The 15,771-nt window shown below is 42.1% G+C and overlaps 2 protein-coding genes across 4 annotated transcripts; one reads left to right on the top strand and one right to left on the bottom strand.

The window, feature by feature from the left end:
• Positions 1-646: 646 nt before the first annotated feature.
• Positions 647-6,995, bottom strand: cops6 (COP9 signalosome subunit 6). Its single transcript, XM_080008425.1, has 10 exons — positions 6,939-6,995; positions 4,094-4,219; positions 3,869-4,000; positions 3,489-3,577; positions 2,964-3,026; positions 2,636-2,683; positions 2,199-2,313; positions 1,698-1,790; positions 1,381-1,481; positions 647-1,146 (listed from the first exon to the last, which is right to left on the bottom strand). The coding sequence occupies exons 1-10, from the start codon at positions 6,979-6,981 to the stop codon at positions 1,006-1,008; spliced, it is 951 nt and encodes a 316-aa protein (XP_079864551.1). The 5' UTR covers positions 6,982-6,995; the 3' UTR covers positions 647-1,005.
• A 411-nt stretch (positions 6,996-7,406) lies between these two features.
• Positions 7,407-15,288, top strand: aurkb (aurora kinase B). Of its 3 annotated transcripts, XM_080007983.1 has the most exons (10): positions 7,407-7,587; positions 7,730-7,805; positions 11,410-11,448; positions 11,987-12,071; positions 12,154-12,199; positions 12,497-12,685; positions 13,570-13,708; positions 13,904-14,052; positions 14,206-14,380; positions 14,727-15,288. In XM_080007983.1, exons 1-10 carry the CDS (start codon positions 7,487-7,489, stop codon positions 14,898-14,900), a joined length of 1,173 nt encoding a protein of 390 aa, XP_079864109.1. In that variant the 5' UTR covers positions 7,407-7,486; the 3' UTR covers positions 14,901-15,288. The 3 variants fall into 3 exon arrangements, with proteins under 3 accessions (XP_079864109.1, XP_079864108.1, XP_079864110.1); XM_080007984.1 differs by lacking the exons at positions 7,407-7,587; positions 7,730-7,805 and adding an exon at positions 11,020-11,097; XM_080007982.1 differs by lacking the exons at positions 11,410-11,448; positions 11,987-12,071; positions 12,154-12,199; ... (3 more) ...; positions 14,206-14,380; positions 14,727-15,288 and adding an exon at positions 8,237-9,864.
• Positions 15,289-15,771: the final 483 nt, after the last annotated feature.

Genomic DNA, 15,771 nt, shown 5'->3' with positions numbered 1-15,771 from the left:
TTTTTTTTTTTTTTTTTTAAACATCAAGTGTAATACATTCCACCGAGTAATTTTCCACTCACAAGTTTTAAACTGAATTTGTCAACCAAAAAAATGTAAAAATAAAATTGCTCTGATGATAAAAATGTGATGTCAGAAGTTTTTCCTGAAAAACATTTAACGGCTGTTTAAAAGGCCCACACACGTGAGTTTGGCTCCAGCTTGTGCATAATGGCAGGTAAAGAGACCTTTAAAAGGAGGGGGGGGGGGAAACACCAAATAACAAGCTGTGAGTCGTTACATCTGGTACTGGGGGATATTTAATACCCATATAAATGCTGACACTGGTTAATTGTGAGACTCTGAAGCAGTAACTCTCCTCTACCTCCCTCCCCTCCCTCCCCTCCCTCTGCATTCAGCTCCCCGTGAACAGCAGGAGAACGACTTCAAAAGCCGAGCTAACTGGAAACACACCAGAGCCTCAAACAAGCTTTTCAACGAGCTACTTTATGTCCACCAAGCTGCCGTTCAAACTTTATTCAAGTGGTTATTTTTTGGTATATGCACTTCAAGTTTCATGAAAATCTACATATATAAAAAAAATAAAAAATAAAAAATAAAATAAAATAAAATGCTGACCTAAATAAAAAGGATTCCAAGTCCCATGAAAAATCAACAGGTTATTTATTACATACAGAAAACTTTAAACAACAACGAAGCCAAGCAAAAGGGGTAAAATACCATCTGGGATCATATACATTGGACTTATCGAGGTGCAAAGCCATGGTTAACTGAGTGCCATCCTAAGTGATTCGCTTATCTTTACACTGATGTTATCAGGAGATGTAATAAGTGTCTTTTTAATACACTCAGTACTTTTCTTTTTTTTTCCTTTTTAAGTTTAGTCAGTTTGACCAGGGATGAAATACATACGTCTGGGAGAAAAAAAAAAAAAAAAAGAGGAAAAGAAAGAAAACTGTGCAGTGCTTTTGACTTCTGTGTCCCTTCCTCTGTAAAACTTCAAAATCAAAAGAAGAGTCCTCTCATTCTGCGGCCGATGCCCTGTCGGTCGTACAGCACGTTGAACTTGTTGATGAACTGGTTCATGCTATTGCAGGTTTTGGTGATGGTGCCCAGGTAGGCCATGAGGCCCACGTCGTTACATTGCTGAGAGGAGGAAGAGGCGGCAACGTAACTCACAGTTAATTTCACAATTGATCAATCTGTTGATTATTTTACTCATCTATGTCGTGAATTTACACCATATGGTTTTGGTACTCCGGTGGAAAAAGTACGGTAAGTCCTCAACAGAAGACGTTACATCCATAAACGTGGAACAAAGACAAATAATCACAATTTAGATCAACTCGTTGAGAATCTAACTGAGGAAAGAGCACTTACATCATAAAAGTCCGTTTTGAATTTAATGGTGCTGAGGACGGGCAGTCTGTGGCACAGGGCATTGGCTTCTCGGAGGATCTCGTGGTTAAATGGAACTTCCCCTGCAAGGCAGCGGGAGAGAGACAGGAAACAGGAGAGCGTCATGGGGAGGAGGGCGGGCCGCTGGGATGCACTGTTGCATATGGCGGGGGCCCAGGGGTGTGTGTGACAGGTATGAGGGGCCCCAAAGAATGGAAAAGGAGACATTTATTTTGAAGACATCTGTTTTCCAGACTTATTTTCACATTCTTGGCCAGAGCGCCTCAGGGAGCTCTCACCTGTTTCCACCGCTTTGACGTATTCCAGAATGATCTTCACTCGGCTGTGGAGCATTTTGATGGCACTATGCTGGGCTATAAGATGTTCGGCAACTACGCGAGACACAGAGATCGTCAGTTAGCTTGTATATTGACAAGAGGAATATAGAAAAAGGAAAAACTGACATCATAGTTTCAGCGCATTTTTGCCCGATATTCTCTGTTGCTTTCGTTCTTGGTTTCTGCAGCATTTGCCATTATAAGATTAAACAGAAATGAGTCTGTGTCCATAAAGACCAGATAATCACAAAAGCCAGGCCAAAGGTTTCCCTCAATGCCAAGTGCTGGCAGCCAACACCAAAACACAACAAAAATCCAGGCACAACAATGAACGTGCCTGTATATTAAGAAATCCACTGAACAGATACATTTTGTAGATAGATTCCGTCGGTAAACACGTTAAGCAGGAGGTTCCTGATTTACTTGTTTCAAAATGTGGACCGCAGGGGAAGCCCTTCGTACCTGTGGAGTTTTCCCCTGTTCCGGTGGCCGTCATGCGCGCTACGTGGTCGACACCGATCCTCTCAGCCTCCTCTGTGGCTAGCGTGTATGTTAGCTCAGCAAACAGCATGGTGGCCTGAGAAACAAGTGAGGGGCCTCTGTTTACCATACTGTTGTTTTTGTCTTGGAAAATAAAATGATGGCCACGGTTAATTTGGTTCAGCCCTGGGCCCTTTGTGGAATCAGTTTCAGTAGGTGTTGTCGATTTAAGTAGGTTTTACCCATAATAATAATAATAATAATAATAATAATAATAATAATAAGTCTATGTGTTAGTTCTAATGTGAATTAAAAAAAAAAAATTCAGGAGCAACAGTAGCGTCTACATTTAAAGTGACTGAAATATATGGCTTCGATGAAATGTATAAATAGGTGCATTCATTTAAGAGAAACAATACCTCGCCATTGATAATGTCGATCACAGACTCGTATACACTAACAGGAAGCTGAAAGAAGAGACAGTAATTATATATATATATATATATATATACACATACATACATACATACATACACACACACACACACACACACACACACACACACACACACACACACACACACACACACACACACACACACACACACACACACACACACACACACACACACACACACACACACACACACACATACACACACGTTACATGTTACATGTTATATACATGTTTGTAAATACATGACATCAGAGAAATGCTCTTGAAATGAAACAGGGAAAGGTACTCACATCTGTGTGTTTGGTCATCGGGTTGAGCTTCAGGAAGAGAGGGCTCTCAATGATCTCACACACCTGCCAGAAGAGGATAAAACCAGGCAGTGACGATACCGTTTGGAAGGGCCCGCACTTGTGATTATTTCGGAAATGTGGCGCCGACGAGAGCTAATCCCATAAGAAGCTGAATTATAACTTAATGTGCACTGACACACTGGCTTGCATCTGATTCGTGTAAATGGAGCCTTTTGCGTCAAGAATGAAAAAAAAAATTCAGGCGAGACAACATTTAGGATCAATGTTTGGCGTGAAGCAGCCAAAGGTAAAGAAAGGACTTTGCTTTGGAGGACAGGAATGACAGAAAGCTTATTTCCTGCAAACAGATGAAACTAATCGTGTTTAATGTTATAGAGAAATGAACAAACTTCGATTGAGCAGATTCCCCATCAAGAATGTTTTGTCATGAAGGTAATGGAGGAATCGTCACAGCGCTTAAGATATTCAAGTGACAATAACATTTAAGGCGTTTGCTTAGCCTACCTGCTTGTGAATGTGGATATCTGATTGGTCGGGGGGACCTCCTGTGGTGTACCAACCAAGGAACTCCATTTCTTTAAAGACCTGTTTGACTGGTGAAGACAAGACACAATATTAAAAACTAAATGATACAGCGAGACCACAGCTTGGACCAGCATCCACCAACGACCTTACGACATCAATTGAGGGGGGTCGAATTCAATATAATTCGGTGTTTTGCGACCCAGTTAGATGAGAAACAGAAGCGTCCAAATGGCAAACATTAGTGCCTCAACTCCGGGATGCCAAGAAAGGCCATGTTTCTTAAGCTGTAATGAGCCTGGGTGAAAGAGATGGAAAGATAAAAGTTGACAACGCAGAGAGCAGCACGGCCGCGGTCTTACATTGCTCTTCCTTGGTGTAGTAATACTCTTTATCAATGTGCGCTCGGTCATCTACGGTGTGGGACAGCAGCTCGAAGGAATTCATCACCTCAATGTTTCTACCCTCCTGTTTGCCAATGAGCGCGCCGATCACTGGATGGGAAGAGCACAAGCAGTCAGGTCTGGTTAAACGGTTTAAGAGTGAACGGTGGATAAATAGGAGTAGATTTAAAAAGTGTGGGATACCCTGCATGGGCCGGCCCTCCTGTGATCGGATGCGGATCCAGTGATCCGATATGTTCAGGATGACCAGGGGATGCAAGGCCACAGAGACGCTCCCGGTGACCCCAGAGGCCATGACGCTGGGGCTGGCTGTAGGTGGAAAGATGCACGTGTTTATTGCAAGAACTTTTAATATTTACTCTGTTTGTTGGTTACTTCAAAAATTGTTTGTTAATAAAAATCAACTGGTACCAACGATAATTTATTATTATTGACACATTTCACCCTTCTACTCTTTAAGCGTTCGCGCCACAGACGCAACATATATCAAAACGCCAATCCTAACGGTACATTGAACCGTTTCATCCAACGGTTTCCGACAAAAATGCAGTTTTATCCAAATTTTGGCCTCAGAGGTTTCCTATGTGAAATGGGAGTGCAGCAGAGAAGATTTTCCATTTCTGCACATAATTGTGTCCCCTCGCCCACAATGAAATTAGCCATTAGAAAATATAATTCTTGAGCAGTTTCAAATTTTGCCCAAGAAAATGTATTAAAATTACATTTTTAAAAAATGCACGCAGCAAAGAAATCCAGTCTCTGTGATGTCACAACGCTCAAATAGTGTGACAAAGAAATCCAGTTTTTGTGATGTCAAAACTCAAATACAGTGTGGCCAAGGAATCGAGTGATGGAGACTTATGTAAACATAACTCAGCTCTCCTCAAACTTCACTTACATACCCACACGAACAGCCAGACGTGACCAGCACACTTTTACAATTTCCCCAGGAATTGTCGAGTTAAGTGTGATGTCACTATTATAGCACATATTATTGTTATTATTATTATTATTATTATTATTATTATTATAGCCAAATTACACTGTGCTACTCTCCTCAGTTTTAAAATATCTAAAAATTAACCGGCTCCATCCCATCAAGTGCGCTATTTTGCAAAAGGTTTGCCAGTGGTTTACAAAATATTCCACTTTTTGCGCAGTATTTTCGCCCACTACATTTCTTATAGGAGGACAGAGTGCAGAAAAGAAATAGTCACCTTCTAACAATACACATATAAACATATTAAATTCTCACATAGCCCCACCTACCAGCGGATGTGGCAACCGGATAAATACCATATAAGCCATTCGTGCCGGCACAGTTATACACACGCACACACGTACGTACACATACAAAGGATAAGCACACGTATATAATTTCAGCAGAAATTGTCTAATTATTTCAAATGTATTAATTATTATCTAATTACTTCCGACCAATTTACTTCCGTAAAAGGTGTCAGTCACATAAAAACACATTTGAGAAAGACAAAAAGTTCTTGTGTATGTTAATTACATAACTTCTGAGAAACATTCTGAACATTTGTGAAGTTTTACTTTAGGTAGTATACATATTTCTCTATTCAAGTAGTAGTTGCTAACTGTGCAACCATGGGTTTTACAAGCACAATTCGTGCCTGTTTTGCAGTCCTTTATTTTTTGGGGGGGGAGGGGGGTGTACAAATAGCAGCTCTTGCATCGGGACCTGAGCTGCATCATGGATTAGATTCAACTCCTAAAAAAAACTTTCAGAACTCTTTGCTCACTTCTTTGAATGTGGGGGGTTGCAAGTACATTGTCCAACTGTTGGGGGTACCAGACTTTGATAACATCATGACCCCGCCACCGAATCTATCCTGACGGAAAGCTGAGCACCAGGCGGCGTGAGCAAATTGCCAATGCTACACATACCCAAGACTGTTTTGGTTTGTCTGGTTTCAACTGTAAAGAGCAGACATCCTCACTCTTTCTCACTGTGTATGTCTTTCTGTGAGTGATAACGAGACAACTGGTAAATAAACTCCATTTGATCACAGGGAGTTAATTGGACAGACATAACGAGTATGAGAAGACAAAACACACATGGACATAAGTCACACGCATGAACACACACACAGACACGGACACACACACACACAGACACACACACACACAGACACACAGACACACACACAGACAGACAGACAGACAGACAGACAGACAGACAGACAGACAGACAGACAGACAGACAGACAGACAGACAGACAGACACACACACACACACACACACACACACACACACGAGTGTAAGTGTGTTCATGTGTGGGTTCAGTGTCTCGTAGGGAAATCTGTCTTGGGCTCCAAGCCGCTGCATCACACAACACACTTGCTAACAACGTCACAATGTACATACACGCATAGTAAACAGATCATACATACATAAGCACGCACACACACACATACACGCATAGGCTCGAAGCGCACAACAGTGTGGGGGAGAGAGAGAAAGGAGACAAGACAGACACTTAAGACATAGAGGAAAATTACACCTCGCTCTTTGCTACGCTTTTTTGGTATCACGAATCATTCATGAATAATTCGATTAGTGAATTCGATTTTATGAATGATAGGTCAAAAGAGACCCGGAAACCGCCATTGCACCCTGTTGGTGTACAGCTTATGCCAACACATATGAGAGGGCAGTGTGTTTTTCTCTAATGTATTGGTCCTGTAGAAGCCACCGTGTTCCATGGTGGTTTGATAGGGGATTTTCACTGCACTTGAAATAAAAAAAAGGGTCTTTTTGACCATAGGGCAACGCAAGGATTCCTCTCAAGCCGACTGATCACTGTTGACAGTGCTCACCTCATGCTAGCTGACAGGCTTGTGTGAGTTAGCCCTGATGCTAACTGGGTTGAAGAAAAAGCACACTTCGCGTTACGCTATGCTCTGAGCACTGACACCATCATCTAAAAGGTGAAACGTCAAATGAATTTCGGACGCTTATCACCTGCGATAGGAAACGGGTCGGTATTAAAGTACCACTTACCGGCGCCATCCACTTCCATTCCCCCTCCATTGCTCGTCGCCATCTTGTCCAATTGAACGCGCGTGCGCACTGGAGGGGTTGCTTTTTTTGGGGTGACCGCGCAGGGCGGCGGTGCAGCTCACGCAGCGATCGTGGCTATTACCTAATAATGACTCATAATGACTATTGTGTCACATAGTCTATTATTTACCTTTTGAGATTTCCATTGAGTGTATGGAACCCGAGACAGTTCGCACCTAGTTTGCGCGAATTGTTGATACAGAGGTTTGTTTTTTTTTTATTTTCATTCGGGTTTACTTTTTTTCTCTCTCATCCTTAGGATTTTATTTTTATTTTTATTTATTTTTTATCCCATGTTGTTTTAATGTATGCTGCTGTGATGCAGAGATTTCCCTCCGATTATGAATGAAGTGCGTCCAGTCTCTCTTAATAGCGACTAGGAACCTTGTCAATCGAGAGGACTTTTTTTTTTTTGTTTCCGGACCGATCGCTGCACAGCGACTGTGCGTCGCGATATTTCGTCCGTATTCAAGAGTTTTGTTTACAAAATGGATGATTTCCAAGCCTACAATCTGGACTTTTTCCCCGAGAACATTTTAATTGACATTTTATCGTATCTGGGGGTGCGAGAGATCGTCCGAGCGGGAAGGTAAAGGGGCCCACGAGCTAATACTCTGAACGTAGCAGCAACATTTTGTTTGTACGTCGGGCGTCAAGTCAAAGCACCGCGTCCCCATTGTTAACGTGGTCACCCCTGTCACATGATTCTACGTTTCATGGTTTTCTTTCAGGGTTTGTAAGAGATGGAAGCGTCTCGTCAAAGACCAGAGACTGTGGAGGGTTGTAGATCTCACTGCCTGGAAAGGGGTAAGGAGGCGATTTTGTGATAGCTTTCACCTTGTGCCACCAAACAGAATATTCGATTGGTTCGCATATTACTCGCTGATAGGAGTGATGTTCATTCGACGTTTCACGTGGCGTTGTGTCAGTTAGCAGACGCCTTTTGTCAAAAGCGACGTGTAAGTACATTTGTCACAGTCACAGCTACCCATTCTCCGGGAACGAGCAGCACGAGTAGAGTTAAGAGTCGCTGTTCGTTCTTCAGTGTTGTGTTCCAAGTTTTGATGATTTAAACGTCAAACAATTCGATTTTCTGGTGCATGTAATTTAACCTTCACTTTGCAATAATTCTGAACAGGTTGTTTTATCTTGCCTCAAACAATGACTCACAAATGTTTCCCTCTTTTCACGGGTGTTCTCCCATTCTTCAATCCCATCTGCTGTCCTTGGTGGATAAGGTGACATCTCGCATACTTTGGGTTCTGCTGCGCCAGTACCTAGGTTGTGGGCTAAGATGCCTGCGGTTGCGTGGCCTGCTGCTCTCTGCTAGAGGGGGCGTCTTTTTATCTGAATCCTGGCTCAAAGCGTTGTCCTCAAAGTGCCCGCGTCTACGCAAACTCTATCTACTGCACGCAGACTTGAGAGGCCTGTCCAATTGCTGTCTTTTGCCTCCAACTTTGCACGTGCTCGAGTTGCGTGGCTGTGAGCTTCCCCCTGGCTTCTTCACCCAAACCCTCTCCAGTGAATCTGCTGGTTATGGGGAACAGGGTGGAACAACATCAAATGTTGGCGCTCAGCAACAAGGACAGAGCCAGACAGCAAAAGGACTCGTCTCCCCAACTGGAATTGGGATTGAAAGATTAGTCCTCAACAATGTCCCCTCTTTCACCGACCAGCACCTACAAAGCCTGGTGTCCTGGGTGAGGCTCAGTCATTTGGAGCTGCGCAACACCTTTCGTGTGACAGCTAATGGTCTCAGAAGCTGCGCTGCCAAGAACTCTGGCTCAAGTGTGGAAGGGCTTTTCAGGCTCAAGTTTTTGGAAATCGGCATTACTGGTAGACAAGGCTACCATTTACAGATGGCTTCACTGGGTCTAGGCTCGGGGTGGCTTGGGCTGGAGGAGTTGAGTCTGGGTGGCAAAGAAGTTGCACCAGGCCTGATATGTGCCAGTCGTCTAAAGGATCTTCAGCGCCTGTGTTTGTGGGAATGCACACTCAGTGAGATGCAAGTTCTGCGGAGTTGCAGAATGCTACGTAAGCTGCTCACGCTGGAGTTTTCAGAGGTGTTCTTCCAGCCGAGGCAATGCCCTCCAACGGTAGAAGGGGAGGTTGTGGAAGAGGAAGAACAGGAGAGTGGGGAGGCTGCAGCTGGACATGGTGAACAGGACAACAGCAACAAGAAACAAGATGTGAATGACCCCATTCCGAGTCTTCGTCGCTCATTGGCTGAACTGCTGCCCTGCTGTGCATTATTGTTCACAAATTGCTCTGTTCAAATTAATTCAGACTAAATAAAGGCACATCTTCAGATACACATGTAGTATACTCTGCCATGAAAAGCAGGGATTTTTTTTCGATTTTATTTAGCTTTAATAGTTAAAACACAGACTGTTCCCATGTTATTACTTCTGTTCGATTCTAACACATGCCGACAAAAGCATTGCCACTATTTCCATGTATTTTAGACCCTGTTAAAGCGTGACAAAAATTGAAAGGATGTATTTTGCTGCTATATGTGCTACACATGCACCTGTTTCCTGTAGACCTGTTCTGTCTAACCAAAGTCTTTTCACAGAAAGTATCTGTTATGGGGAGGGGATGGAAATTGAATGTGCGGTTTGAAAAGAGATTATGATTAATGATGTACCTATACAATATTTTTTTTAATAAATCTTTGTGCCTATGCTGTTTAGATATAGATATTAGATAGGGACATAAATATGAGATGAGAAAGTCTTAAAGGTCTATTTTATGAGATTAAGTTCCTTAGACGTTTATCTTAACAATTTTGTCCCTTAGTTGGTCTGAATGAGCAACCGCATGGATCTTGTGTATTACCGACTGAAATCATGTGATGCACTTAAGAAGGAATAAATCACAAAATTAAAATTGTCAAAAATCTTTTTTTCTTTTTTTTTTCAGTAGACCCAACCTAAATGAATCTCTTCAGTCATCATAAGCAAATAATTGACAACATTACACCGTATGAGAGAAAAATGTAATATGGTATGGTATCCTAGACTTGTGGATACTGGTAAATTTGGAGGTTTTGACTGGTTGTCGAGTTAGTGTATACAAGTGAAGTAATACGTATAAGTCAAAGCAACCACTCAACAATATATTACATAATATATTACTTATTATATAATATATTACACTGCAATATATTACATTACATTCCCTTTAATAGACTATACATTATATAGAACTAAGTTTGATGAGTCTCACGAGCCTTAACAGTCATCAGGATATTTTGTATCAAGTACTTCTGGCAAGCCAGTCAAATAGAACCAGAGTATAACCTGGGCATATGGCGAGTTAGTGATAAGACAGTACAAATGAAGGATTATAATAGCAAGAACACGTTTTGACACAATGAATGAAATGAAATAACAACTATATCATAATGGGCATACGTCCGTCAGGTCTTTCTGGTTTCTGTCAAGAGGTGTCAGTGGATGTCACACACACCATAATAAAATATCGCAGACGTTGATCTTCAGCAAAGCGGTTTAATTATTGAGCATTTGAGGGGTCAAGATAAAAATGCTTGGCCCCTTTATAGCGTTTGGATCATCAAGGTTTATTGTTGCCATACATCATATTTTTTTTCTAAACAACGTTCCAAAGGAGCGTTGCAGATTTTTGTAAAGATCCCATGTCTACAAGTTATAATAATAATGACATTAATAATAATAATAATAATAATAATAAAAAATATTATTATTATTATTATTATTGTTATTCTAATTCTTATTTTTATTCTTATTCTTATTATGAAAAAGGAAATTAAGTCAATATTATACTCAATTTCTGTTTGTAGACGTCAGCGACTGAGTTTCAATTCAAATGACTGAGGTTTCGCCGTCGGCTCCGGTGGGCGGTGCTTAGCGCTGCACTGGCGGCGGGATCGTCGGGTTCCACTAATCAGCGAGCAGTAACTCTGACCAATCAGCTGCCTTTGAGTCGGACCTATCGACCAATCACAAATCGGGAAAGATGCTTTTTTTTTTGTTTTGAATCGGTGGCGCGTTTGTCGCTGTTCAAAAAAAATTCCGTAGTACTATCGCAGTGTATATATTTATTCAGCACTATGCAGGTAATACCCGTTTATGTACATTTCGCATGCTTAATAATGTAATGTGGGATAATGGGAAATAGTATTACTTTAATTTGCTCTCATGAAATATCAGCTGAGTTGGCTAGTTAACTTACCCAGCTAAGCTAACCCGTTATGCTAGCTAGCCAGCCACATTTAGCCGCTGCAGATCTTGTGTCTTTTAAACCCCCCCTGGGATTTTCCGTGTCAACATGTTTGTTTTGAGCGTTTTTGTTTTTTTTTGTATTTTGACAAATTCAAACCACACACTGAAAGTTATCCTCGTCTGCGCTGTGTCGTTTTCCTTCACAGAACAAGGAAAATCACGACCCCAAAGGTTTCATACGACCGGTAAGTTTCGCATTTCATATGTCAACAAACACTATTAAACATAGGTACTAACTTTGTGTCGTACAATATAATCAGGGCCTTAAATATCTTGAATTTAGTTTTGCAATGGTTTACCTTAAAAGTCATCAAATAATCTTAAGTTTGATTTTATTTATCCATAACTCTATTCTATGTCGTCAAAATTCGTGATGTACCTTTGCATCAGTGATACCCTTCTTTATACTTCTGCTTCGCTTATAAAAACAAAGTTCTTAGAAAGACCTAGTTTATAACCGTATTTCTACCTAATAAACTTACCCCTGCCCTATACCAAATATATAACACTTGCCTGCAATGCTCAATTAAATGAGATAATTTGCACAAAAATGTCTTGACACAGTTTGTCTTCAGATATTTTGAAGGTATTAAATCTCTTGATACCTGAACACACTGCAACACTGTATTGAACAGTAACCAACCCATCACTTTTTTTTGTGACCTATAGCTTCTTTGATCATAATAAGTGACTATTGTATTTGTATGTTTTCCCAAATGTCAGTTTGCAGCCCCAAGTGTGACTTTGGGTCCACAGCATGTTCATGTGAACCCGCGCCCTGAAACCACAGACAAAAATGCCATTACAGGTACTGTTGACCATCCTTGTGTGCGGACAATGTACTGCCTCTTAGAAATGTTTTACCTAATTGTTTTATTTTCATTTTGAAGGCCCTGGGAGACAGCCGGTGAGCTCGGCATCAAGCTTGACCAAAGTGTAAGTATTCTTCTTCTCTGGGAGTGCACCGTACGCTGGTTTGATTTTTACTGTTAAGTTACAGATGGACTTGTTGGTCTCTTCAGCGTCATAACTTTTCTCTGAGATAAATCAGTATATTCTGTTCCAGTATAAAAGAAAGGGAATTCATATATTAAATTATTTGATTAAAAAAATGTTATCAAAGTCAGGTATTGTGACTGGTTTTGAAACTTAACTCTAAATGCTTCACTGCCCCACTCGGGGGGGGGGGGGTGTTTAACATATAACATATGTTTCATCAATTACTTTCATTAGGGGATTCACCATCAATGACTTTGATATTGGACGACCGCTGGGCAAGGGGAAGTTTGGCAATGTTTACCTTGCCAGGGAGAAGAAAGTCAAAGCAATTGTTGCACTGAAGATGCTTTTCAAGTCACAAATGGAGACTGAAGGTGTGGAGCACCAGCTAAGGAGAGAGATTGAAATCCAGGCCCATCTCAGGTTGGTGTTCCTCATCATGGAGCGTGGGACATTCTTCACTTATATTTCATATACTAGTGGGTGGAATTATTTGAAACTGAATTTCTAGTTGATGTGGTGGCAGTACCTGCATTTATATCTTGCTATCTTGTTATTGCTGAGATTAACTTGTTGCTGTGTGCCTACATGCGGGCAGTCAAATTATTTTCCATCGGTGAAAAGAATCTGTCATTTTTTTCAGTCCTCGTTGAAATGCGGATAATTTGGCAGGGCAGTGAATACTTTCTGAATGCGTTCGGGGTGTAACAAGTCACTGTACAAATCAGAAACCTTTTTTTTTTTTTTTTTTTTTTTTTTAAAGATGCGACTACATCGATACACGATCGCCCGGTTCTAAAGTGACGACTCGATTGACTAAAGCTTTGCGGCTCTTTCTAATTTAGTATAAACTAAACTAAGCTGCTGCGGAAGACTCACTGATCTAACGTTACGAGTAATGTTACTGAACATTACCGATGAACCGAACACCTCTCCTTCAGTCTCTCTCTCCGTCTTGCCCCGCACACCTCCGACACTTGTGAACCGCCCACAGTAACTAATGCATCCAAGGTCATTACCCTTGTTTATTTTATGTAATTACCCAAACAAAATCTGCTCTAAAATGAAACTGTCATTGAGGGCTGGATACAACCACATAGGTTACTATCTGAGTGCTTTTAGGAGTAGCTGAGCACAGTATCGAGCCTGGTACCTTCATCCAAGACTACAAAATCAGTATAACTTGTCTTCACAAGTAACTATCTAATACATTTGGTTTGTGTCAATAGGCCAGAGACAAGGTGGTTAACTCTTGAGTCTGTTTACAGGAGCCTAATCGAAATGCTCTTACTCTGCTTTATCATTAGACACCCCAACATACTGCGCTTCTACAACTACTTCCATGATCGCACACGGGTCTTCCTGGTGCTTGAGTATGCACCCAGGGGAGAAATGTACAAGGAGCTACAGAGGTGTGGGCGATTTGATGAGCAGCGCACTGCCACGGTGAGGGAGCTGCCTGGAGTTATTCTCCTTTTGTTGTCGATGGAACAGAACATCAACGTAGCTTGTCACTTCAATGTTAGACTAGAAAAGGTGGTACTAGAAAAGGCACCGATCTAAAACCTCATGTACTTAGACTAACAGGGGGATACTGTGTTGTCACAAGTGTGAACTAGCGTGAACCTTTTTGATGTTCAGTACATGGAGGAGATATCCGATGCACTGTTGTACTGCCACGAGAGGAAAGTCATTCATCGTGACATTAAGCCCGAAAATCTACTCCTTGGCTATCGCGGAGAGCTGAAAATTGCGGACTTTGGCTGGTCCGTCCATGCACCGTCTCTTAGGTGAGTGAACCACCTTTCCAGCCTTCTGTGGGACTTTAAAACAAAAAGGAACTTGCAATATTTGATCAAATGTCACTCAGCCCCAATATTGATTTTCTGCCCCGATTTGGTTGTTCTAACCCCCCCCCCCCCCCCCCCCCCCCCCCCCCGTAGGCGCCGCACCATGTGTGGGACACTGGACTACCTGCCCCCAGAGATGATTGAGGGACACACCCATGACGAGAAGGTGGATCTGTGGACCATCGGGGTCCTCTGCTACGAATGTTTAGTTGGGAACCCACCTTTTGAAACAGAGAGCCATTCAGAAACATACAAAAGAATTACAAAGGTTTGAATTTGTTTTCTTGTTCTTTTTGTTTTGTTTTCCTCTGTTTTCTAAGTGTGTCAAATATACCTACATGTTTATTGGTGGTTTCGTGAAAGGGAGATTCCACCCTAGAGCACACGTGTGTTGTTTAAAAAGTAATGATAACCAGATAAGACGTTAAGTATTTGGTCCATATCTGCTCTTGTAGTTCTGTATTTGTAATGGACCGCGAGAGATGCTTGAGCAATGGGATTTGAATGGGGAAAATGAAATGGTTAAGTGAATAAAGATTGGTAAACGGCTGCCCACTTACTATTATTAATTTATTTGATAATCAGGTGAATTATTTCTGCCTTTCCGTTCTCAGGTGGACTTGAAGTTCACCAAGAACGTCTCCGAAGGGGCACGAGACCTCATCTCCAAACTGCTCCGTCACAACCCCAACAATCGCCTTCCGCTCCAGAGCGTCGTCGACCACCCCTGGGTCCGGGCAAATAGCCGCCGGGTCCTTCCGCCGGTCTGCGCCCCCGAGAAACACTGAAACCCATCCTGTGTTTGAGGCGACCGGCCTGTTTTTAAACGGCGTGGTTGATCTTAGATCTACTTCACATGAGGCTCAAGGCCAGTCATTAGGGTGTCATACTGCCAGTGTCCAGGCAGACATGGAGCTGGAGCTTGGCCCACTTGTTTTCATCCTGTACAGTTTGTTTGCCTTCATTGTCTAAGTCTCTGAGATTTTAGGTTGTTCTTTGACTCATTTTATTATTCTTTCTTCCCTTTGTAATTTATCTGCCAGAACAACACTTGACAAGGTTGTTCTTGTCAATGTTGTTTTTTTTTTTATTTTTTGTGTTCCCGGCCGTGTTATCAGACTGCCGCAAAGATATTGTATATTGATGGACCAAGTCTTTGAAAGTATTTTGGGGCGGAGGGATATCTTCTTCTCAGCTTTGAATTTCTAATAAATATATCAAAGTTCCAAAAGTTTGTGGAAATCAGTTCAATTAAATCTGATGTTGACGTTGTTACTAAGGGAAGTGTAAACGCAACGGTATATTAATACTATGTATGGTTGTGTATAAATGTACATCTCTTACTATGTCCTCAATCGTCATGTGGTAGCGTGGCCGAGCGGTCTAAGGCGCTGGATTAAGGCTCCAGTCTCTTCGGAGGCGTGGGTTCGAATCCCACCGCTGCCAACATCTTTTTCTACCCCCAGCTTTTACCCATTCATACAGCTTCTCTTTTACCAGCGCCTTGTTGACGTGTCGTGCTCACGTTTCACATCACGTCGGAGCTTTTGAAACACGGAACGGTCCGCGCCGCGGGACGGAGCCGGTCCCGGTCCACACCCATCCCGCGAGGCGGCGCTGGTCACCGGGGACGTCCGTTCGAACCCCTGCGCAGTTCGC

Source organism: Zeus faber (assembly GCF_960531495.2).
Source record: "Zeus faber genome assembly, chromosome: 10".
Classification (NCBI taxonomy): Eukaryota; Metazoa; Chordata; class Actinopteri; order Zeiformes; family Zeidae; genus Zeus; species Zeus faber.
Note: the sequence above shows the minus strand (reverse complement) of the source record. Positions and strands in the feature narration are given on the sequence as shown.